The sequence below is a fragment of the Bison bison genome, unplaced genomic scaffold (assembly GCF_000754665.1).
Source record: "Bison bison bison isolate TAMUID 2011002044 unplaced genomic scaffold, Bison_UMD1.0 scf7180017864371, whole genome shotgun sequence".
In the NCBI taxonomy this organism is placed as follows: Eukaryota; Metazoa; Chordata; class Mammalia; order Artiodactyla; family Bovidae; genus Bison; species Bison bison.
In genome coordinates, this window is record NW_011494943.1 from 11760701 (window position 1) to 11769262 (window position 8562).

Below are 8562 nucleotides of genomic sequence, written 5' to 3' on the forward strand. Positions count from 1 at the left end.
GCGTACCTGCCGGAGGCAGGGTCCTGGGAGGCTGGGAGGGAGGCGGAGGTGACAAGGCGTCGGAGTACAAGGCAGCCCCCAAGTCCTAGACGAGGCAGAGGGCACTCAGTGCAGCACGCCCACGGTCCCCCCACCCTTCCTTCTCCCCTGAGGGCCACTCAGGGGCTCTGTCCTGCAGAGAGTGGGGCCAGGGCGCTGGGCGGGGAGAGCAGGGAGTGACCTGGGTCCTGGGCTCACCTGGGCGGCCGCCCGCACCTTCTGGTACAAGCTGTTCCCGTGGAGAGGATCCGGGGGCCCCGCGAAAACTGCGCGACAGATGGGAGCAGAGTTGAGCTGTGCAATGCCGACCACTCAGCCTCAAAGCCCACACCCGATGCAGGCGGTGAGCCTTGGCCTTTTCTGGCCCCCCTTGAAGCCCCCAGTTCAGCCCCCTCAACCAAGTGCCTCGGGGCTTCCTAAAGCACAGATGCACTGCCGTCCCCAGGCCTTGGGTGGCTGTGCCCTCACAGCCCCTCGGCACCCCTTGGCCCACACCCCCCAAACCCCCAGCCGTGAGGCTGCAACTCAACCTCCAGAACACCAGGGCCACTCCCCGGCCCAAGGCTGCCCCTCACCTGAGCCTCTGCAACAGCAGCCTCGCTGCCTCCCCTCAACACCATCTCCACCCAGAGGCGACCGGAGGAGGCTCTCAATGCAGGGATCGAACCCAGGTCTCCCGCAGTGCAGATTCTTTACCAGGTGAGCCACCAGGGAAGCCCAAGAATACTGGAATGGGTAGCCTATCCCTTCTCCAGTGGATCTTCCCGACCCAGGAATCGAACCAGGGTCTCCTTCATTGCAGGTGGATTCTTTACCAATTGAGCTATCAGGGAAGCCCGAGGAGGCTCTAGTCCAGCTGAAGAGCTTCCAAGGGCCTGACCATAACTCAGGTTCCTTATCACAGCCGGAAAGGACTCCTGCTCATAAAGCTCCAGCTGTGGCCCATCAGATAAGCTTGTGTGCACTAAGTCCCCTCAGTCGTGTCTGAGTAGGCTTCTCTGTCCGTGGAATTTTTCAGGCAAGAATACTGGAGTGGGTTGCCACGCCCTCCTCCAGGAGATCTTCCCAACCCAGGGATCAAACCCGTGTCTCCAGCGTCTCCTGCACTGGCAGGCGGGTTCTTTACCACCAGCACCACCTGGGAAGCTTGCGTGCCTGCACGCGTGCTTAGTCGCTTCAGTCATGTCTGACTCTCTGCAACACTATGGACCATGGCCTGCCAGGCTCCTCTGTTCATGGGATTCTCCAGGCAAGAATACTGGGTGGGTTGCCATTTCCTTCTCCAACCTGGGAAGCTTATGTCTCATTAAACCTTGCTGGCTCATCCTGCCTTAGGGTGCTGAGACCAGCCAGGGCAGGGTACCTCCCCGCCGTCCTGCCACAGCTCCCACCCTCCCTGTGGGAGTCATAGGGACCCCCGCCAGGCCCCCAAAGTTGGGCCAACCTCTGTGTGTCCCCCACTCCCGCCTCCAGGATCAGTTCCTCTCACAGCCCTGTCTATCTGGGCACTCGTCCTCTGGGGACAGTGCTCAGAGCTTGAGAGATGTTGGTGCTAATACAGAACCACAGTCGGCTGTCCGCCTCTGCTTTCTCTGCCCTCTTCGGAGACCAGAATAGAGGTGAGGCCCAGCACTGGCCACAACCACGTGAGCCGTGCAGCGGGACAGGCCCGTTCTGACCCTTCAGCTGCTGAGAATGAACCAGCCATGCTGCTTCAGTGCACAAACTCCAGGGAGCTGGGTTGTGACGAGTGCGCCCCCAGCACCCTGGGCGCCTCTAGGCATCTGCCAAGTAAGGGTCTGCGCCCCCTCCAAGGCCACTCCCTGTCTCCAAGGCGCCTGCATGGACCCCAGGGCCCACAGGCAGCCCAGCCCTAGCCTGGCCTCAGTGCACCTGCAGTAAAGGGAAGACAGTGGATTTAAGGTGCGGCGGCAGGGGTGGGGGATGAGTCCAAGCACCTGGTGGGTGGGGCACACTAAAGAGTCTCCAACAAGCAAGCGGTGGCCGGAGGACTCAGTCTCCTCCGTGGCACTGCCCTCTCGGGGACAGCTTGGGGGGTGGGTTCTGGCCTGAAGGCCAAGGCCTTCCTATTCATTTCTCCCCACCCAAGAAGAAGACCTCAGGCCACGTCCCCCCACCAGTTCTTGTTAACAAGACACATGAACACCTCTGGCCTGGGGCAGGTGAGGACGGCAGGTGAGGGACCCCAGACCCACCTGTCACCTGGATCCCCACAGGCCAGGGCCCCACCTCTCACTACAGCCTCACTAGTCCCGTCCCCCACCCTCCCAGCCCTTTCGAGAACGGAGGGCTTCCTAGGGTCTGGAGGAGCAGCCCTGGGGAGAAGAGGGAACCCAAGGCAGGGACAGACAGGAAAGGTCCAGGCCGCGAAGGCCCAGCAGAGCTCACGGACAGACACCAGCCATTCCACGCAATTCGCTGGCCTGGCCTGGCCGGGAGGAGGGGAGGAGCTGACACAGAGGGGAGGGAAGGGAGGAGCTGGCAGTGAAGAACAGTGTGGACGGAGCACAGAGTGGGGAGCATGGGTATGGGGAAGGGAGGCAGGGCCTCGGGTTAAGGGATCTGGCCGAGACCTGCCCTGGCCACCTTCCTCCCCATGCCTCCAGTGGGCAGTGCTGGCCAGTACCCGCAGCTTCCTGGATGAAGGCAGGGTTGCGCTTCAGGATGAGCAGAAAGGAAGAGGAGCCGTGACCACACAGGTGCAGCAGGATCTTCAGCACCTGGGGCAGCAGGGATGGGGGGGTGGGCAGAGCTGGGTCCACAGAAGGGTGCCCCACCCGACACAGCCCCCCATGCCCCCAGCTCATCCCTCCCCTCCAGCCTCACCACCAGGGGCAGGACAGGGCCCTGACCTAACCCCCGGGCAGGCATCTGGAGCCACTTGGACTCACCTTGAGCTTCACGCGGCCAGATCCGCTGTGCAGACGGTTCAGCAAGTACTCCAGGAGACACTGGCTGCTGCCCAGGGATTCGTGGGAGATCTCTGGGAGGCGCTCGGTTAGGGAAGGGGTGAGCTAACCCTGGGCCACACAATGCCCTGGCCAGGGAGAGAAGCTGGGCCTTCTTGCCATCAAACTCCTCAGTGTGGCCCCCTCCACCACAGGCACCTACCCCAGACCCTGGTTTCAGGAACACCCGGCTTCTAGGGTCTAAGTCTCAAGTCATCAGTAAGGTGACTTTCAGAGCCCACACACTTAGCCGCTATGGGAAAGGAGCCAGGGCCCCCTCAGGGCAGGAGAAGCCCAGGACCCTGGAAGATGAGATAGGAGAGGCTACAGGGCCCCCAGATGTATCCACAAGGAAGGATACTGGCAATTTCCTCAAACAGGTAGCCCGGACATGGGACATCATCATCCGACGTTCCCTTCAGGAGAATCGGGAGCTGAAAGGGAGCAAGAGCCCAGCCCACAGTGAGTGTCCTGGCCACAGGAGCCCTCATTCTTGGGGATCCCAGTTTCCACACAGCTTATAGTTGGCGTGCCACAGGGTCAGGGGACCCAAAGAGGAGAGCAATGGTCCCACTGGCCACAGAGAGCCTGCAGAAGCCTCCCTTCTGGAGGCTAGGATGAACGCCTGGGAAGAGGAAATGGGTGGTGGTCTCCATGGTGACAGGCCCTAAAGGTCACGATTCAGCATGGCCCCCCAGGCCCCTACGCCTACAGCCACACAACTTAAAAGCCCCTTTAGTATAGCAACTTACAGACTGGCAAAAAAAAAAAAAGACTCCTCAGGTGAGCCCCTGTGACACAATCATTCACCCTGACAGACCTACAGCGCCACTTCCAGGAAGGGATCCCACAGAAACAACTCAAAACAAGAACCGACTCAGCTGTGTGTCTCACACTTATCTGTCAGCACAAAAGTGTTTACACTGAGTTGACTCAGCACAAAGATGTACAATTTCTAGGGATAAAAACCAGAAACACCCATTTCACGTCACGGCACATCTCGGGGCTATGAGCCTCAGTGTAGACAGGACAGGAGACCTCAGGTGCAGTCTCTGAGGTGCTGGCCACAGGCACCGTTGGCCTGAATGTTCCAAGAGGCTGCTTACGCTATCTGTCCACCAAGACCCAGAGGGAAGCTGGAAAGGTCTGCAGGACCATAGCATGTTCGGCACATACCAAAACCTCTGCTCGAAGAGAACTGACAGGTCTCTCAGCAGCATGAGGGTGAACCCAGCACCCCCCTCACCCCCGCTGCCTGCCTGCGGAAGCTCATAGTGCCAAAATTCACTGTTCATTCTGGCCTATTTCAGGTGACAGACCGCAACCTCCCTTTCTTGACCCTGGACTTTGGGCTGGTTCAGGCACACTTCAGGAGCATTTTCTACAATTAGGAACCCAGACCTCCTACAACCTGGGAGAGTCTTTCTCAAGGACCTGAAGGCCACTCCTTGAAATATAACCACCAGGAGGGACAAGGTCTGTCCCCCAGTTCCCACTGTACAATGGGATCTTAGCTTCTGTAACCACCAGTTATCAGCACAGCAGCCGTATCCCCCCAAAACCGCCCAAACGCCTGCCATTTTTCACTTGAACTCCACCCTTCTGTCCTGTCCTGAAAACGCCCAGTCCTCTCCGCACAATTTGAACTGGAATTCAGGGCTTCCCCCACTGGACCACTTAATAAAAGGTTTTCTGCCGCTCCTCGAATCAGCGTCTGGTTATCTCGGCCAGAGTTCGGGGGATCAGTTTCTTTTTTTGAAAAGCTACTTTAAGCTGGGTAAGAAAACAGAAAAACTTGGATTTTGTGCAAGGGGGTCTCACTCTTCCCAGTGGACCCGACACAGGGGTGGCCTGACCTGCCGCCCCCCAAGGCTGTGGGGTCCCCCAGCCTCGGGAGGGGCCGAAGGGTAGGATTTGAGATGAAGAGTGTTCTGGGATGTTGAAGCGGCCGAAAGACAGGGAAAGAGGCGAGAGGAGAGGTGGGAGGGGACAGAGGGGGACGAAGGGGACGCCAAGCCTGGCAGCAGCAGGAGGGCGCGGGGATCCCGCGGGGCCAGTGCGCAGCCAGGGAGGCGGTCGGCCTGGGCCGGGGGCGAGGCCAGGAGGCGGCGCGTGGTGGGACCGGGCCGCCAGCACTCACTCACCCGGTGCAGAAAGCTCAGGCGGTCCCGCAGCGGCGGCATGGCCGCCATGGTGCCGGACACCTTCCGGCCCCGCCCCGCCTCCGCCAGGCCCGGGCCCCCGCCAATCACTGCGTGAGTCTGACCCCGCGGGCCAATTACTCGAGTGAGGAGGGCCTTGAGGCCGACTTCGGGGAACAATTTGCGCGTGAACGAATACAAAATCCAAGGACAGCGACCGACAACGAGCCAACTGCAGGGCTCTGGAAGACTGAGAGCGCTTCCGGAGAGGCAGAGGCGAGGGCTAAGCCTGACCAAGTGACAAAGCGCAAGAAAGGTTGTGGGCGGAAGTGCCTGCCTGTCAGGCTGTTGGGCGCCGGAAGAGGCCGGACCTAAGATGGCGGCGCCCACAGGTGCCGGGAAGAGCCGCTCATGTCGGGGAACGGAGCTGTGTGGGGTCGCGTGCGAAGCCGCCTCCGCGCCTTCCCCGAGTGTCTAGCTGCCTGTGGAGCCGAGGTGCGCAGTCGTCAGGCGGGGCAGGAAGGGCCGCGCGGAGCAGGGTGCGGGCTGGCGGGGGGCGGGTAGTGGTGACCCGGGAGCCGCGGCGGCGGGGTCCGCCCCGGGTAATCAGCGGGCGCGGGGACTGTGGCGACCCTCGCCCGTCTCCATCCGCCCCCAGGCCGCGGCCTACGGCAGGTGCGTGCAGGCGTCCACTGCCCCGGGGGGCTGCTTGAAGAAGGATCTGTGCGCGCAGGAGTTCGAGGCTTTGCGGAGCTGCTTCGCTGCTGCGGTAAGTGAACGCCAGCCTAGCCCGGGGGTTGAACCCTAGGGGGCGGGGACCCACGTTACCCGCTCGGGAAACGGGCTTCCTTTTCTTCTGGGTTCGATGTTGGGCTCCAACAGGTGCTTCAACGGGGCACAGCCCCACACCAGCCGGCGCGACCCCCGCCGCCACGGAGGCTGCCTGTAATGAGGCTAGCACAAGGTTTTGAGCTGGTGCCCAAGATATCAAGATCCTGGGTTCCCTCGACTCGGTGGGTCTGGGGTGGGCCACGATGCCCAGTCAGTTCTGTTCACCAGAGCTGCTGGTGCTGAGTACTGGACCTGAGAGGGGGCAGTTGGGTCAGCTCACCAGAATTTAGGGAATCCAAGGCAGTTTCCCTATGTTCCAGCATGGAGAATGCATGGGCCATATTTCATTTCCCGGAGGGCTCAAAGAACCCCTTGCACCTTCCTAGCAATCATTGTGGCTGGGGATATGCGGCTTCCGCCCTTGTCACCAATCTCTGATCTGACATGTTTCATCCAAGATGCACCTGTCGCTTGGACTTGCTTCCTGGCTCTTGGCAGCTTCCCTGCTTTACTCAGAGCACTCCCTCAGGGAGGTACAAACCTTCATCCTGTGGTCAGTGGTTGGAAGGATTCACATGTAAAGTAAAGATCACACACTCCTGGCCAAACCAGGCTTTTCCGTACCGCCTGTGGTTATTAGTCAGGATCACAGGTATCTGGTCCTCTCTGATTCCTTACGCTCGTTTGCCTCTGTCATGTTGTCCTGCCCCCAGGAGTGCGTCGCTGCCTCTCCTGCTGTTTTCCATTGAGGGCAACCTAACCACAGGCCCCAGGCACTGGAAGTTCAGGACAGGGAACCTGGGGGTTTCTCATTTAAAGACACAAGCCATTTTGTCTACTCTGCCTGCATCCTGAGGCTCTGTGGGAGTGCATGAGGAGGCAGGAGAGGAGCCCGTCTCTGGGCAAGTGTTTCAGCATCTCTGACCTAGAGATTCCTTTATAGAAGGGGGAGGACTAAATGGGACTCATTGGTGGCACAGTGCCAGGCAGGGGTGGGAGAGGCCACAGAGCACGTTGAGCCCAGCTCCAGGCTCCCCAGCGCCCCAACCAGCCTGGCCCCATGCTGCACACTCGTGGCCAAGCTCTTTGTCATTTATTTGCCAGGAGGTGGCTTCTGGTGTGGTAGTTTTCTTAACTTTGAAACCATGTCTAACTTGAAAGCAACCCATTCAGACACAGCCCTTTGTCTTCCAGGCTAAGAACACCCTGACAGGAGGCCGTTAGGAAGGACTACAAGCTCCAATCCACGTCCCTGGGCGCCTGGCACTGATGGCCTCAAGGAGCAAGCGTCTAAAACCTCGAAAGCTCTTGGGGCTAAAAGGACTGGAAACACATTAGGCGTGCATGAGCAGAGGGGAATGGGTTTTCCAGCCTTGCACACCTAAGGATTTGGGGAGAATAAGATGCAGTGAACCCACAGTAAAGATCAGATCAGATACTGTAAAATTTGTTTTGTCATCTGCAGAATAAGTGCATGGGCTGTGAACAAGCTGCCTTGCGAGTCTCATTCTTTAAAGAATTCTCACCAAAGGCATGTCATCTGAGTCTGGCGAAGCATCTAGAAGTAACTACCAGGTTACAGCACAGACCAAAGAGAAAACAGCGACACCGTGAAGGACAGGTCCGAGCTGTAGGAACCTGATACTGATGGGTTTTTTCCTCACTTAGAAAAAAAGGTGGGGGTTGCTCTTCCAGACAAAGGGGTGAAGAACCCAGGGAGGGTCCAGTTTTAGGAACCCGGTGCCTGTGAGACTTGCTCCACGGGGTTGCCCCACCCTCCCTTCCACAGCCTCTGGAGTCTGAGCCCAGGTCCATCCTGGCCAGGCTCCTGCCCACTCTGGTCCCACCCCTCATCCTGAGCTTCGGTAAGGCCGCAGCAGCACACGTGCTGGAGCTCCAGGGAGACCCAGCGGGACCCAGGAGGATTTCAGCATCCTGAGTGCTGCCTGCTGGGCATGTCATCCCAGAGCCTCCTTCCCCGAGGTGTGGAGGTCACATTGTCCTCTGGCTTCACCCAGGCCCTGCTGTCCCAGAGCATCCGTGCCCTGAGGCCTGGAGCTGTTCCCTCTTGTAAAGGCTCCTCCACTTCCCCCACAAAGTGCTGAAACCCCTTATCTCAGCTGTCATCCCAGTGAAATGCAGTTCCCAGGGCAGCCTTGGAGGGGAGCCATACGCCGTTCAAGGTTTTTTAGGACTGTTAAAAGACTGGCTGGCTGGGCAGTCATGTTTCACCGTCACCACTGGATTTCAGGACTAGACATCACTGACATGACCCCCATCCCGGCCAGAGGTGATGGCCCCTCAGGTTGGCTGAGGGTAGGAGGGAGGAGTGGGCCAGGGAAACAGGCTTGCTGAGAATTCCGCCCCTTCCCTGTCTGCTGAGGCAGCGTGCACACCCAGCAGGTGCCTCCTGCCTGAGGATGGCCTCTTTCTGACCCTTTGTGCTCTCTGCACTTGGGCAGCCTGCTGGCTAGAGCTTCTGGCATCTCTGCTGTGCACAGGCGCTCTGGTCGCTTCTAGAACTGTCCCACCCAGTGCTCCTAACATCCTTTCAGATTCCAGTTCATGGGGGCAGATGAGGC

At 59.4% G+C, this 8562-nt stretch overlaps 2 protein-coding genes across 4 annotated transcripts in view; one reads left to right on the forward strand and one right to left on the reverse strand.

The window, feature by feature from the left end:
• ENTHD2 (ENTH domain containing 2) overlaps nt 1–5225 on the reverse strand; it is an 11213-nt gene extending 5988 nt beyond the window's left edge. For 2 of the 3 annotated variants that reach the window (XM_010856309.1, XM_010856310.1), the window contains exons 1-6: nt 5153–5225; nt 3370–3442; nt 2952–3043; nt 2687–2780; nt 238–305; nt 7–85 (exon numbers count right to left, since the gene is read on the reverse strand). In XM_010856309.1, the coding sequence (XP_010854611.1) occupies nt 7–85; nt 238–305; nt 2687–2780; nt 2952–3043; nt 3370–3442; nt 5153–5200 (454 nt within the window). In that variant the 5' untranslated portion in view covers nt 5201–5225. The remainder of the gene's footprint in view (nt 1–6; nt 86–237; nt 306–2686; nt 2781–2951; nt 3044–3369; nt 3443–5152) is intronic. The other variant, XM_010856308.1, reaches the window with a different exon arrangement.
• Nucleotides 5226–5319: 94 nt separating this feature from the next.
• Nucleotides 5320–7469, forward strand: LOC105000424 (chromosome unknown open reading frame, human C17orf89). The gene is made up of 3 exons (XM_010856307.1): nt 5320–5644; nt 5808–5918; nt 7175–7469. Exons 1-3 carry the CDS (start codon nt 5561–5563, stop codon nt 7202–7204), a joined length of 225 nt encoding a protein of 74 aa, XP_010854609.1. The 5' UTR covers nt 5320–5560; the 3' UTR covers nt 7205–7469.
• Nucleotides 7470–8562: the final 1093 nt, after the last annotated feature.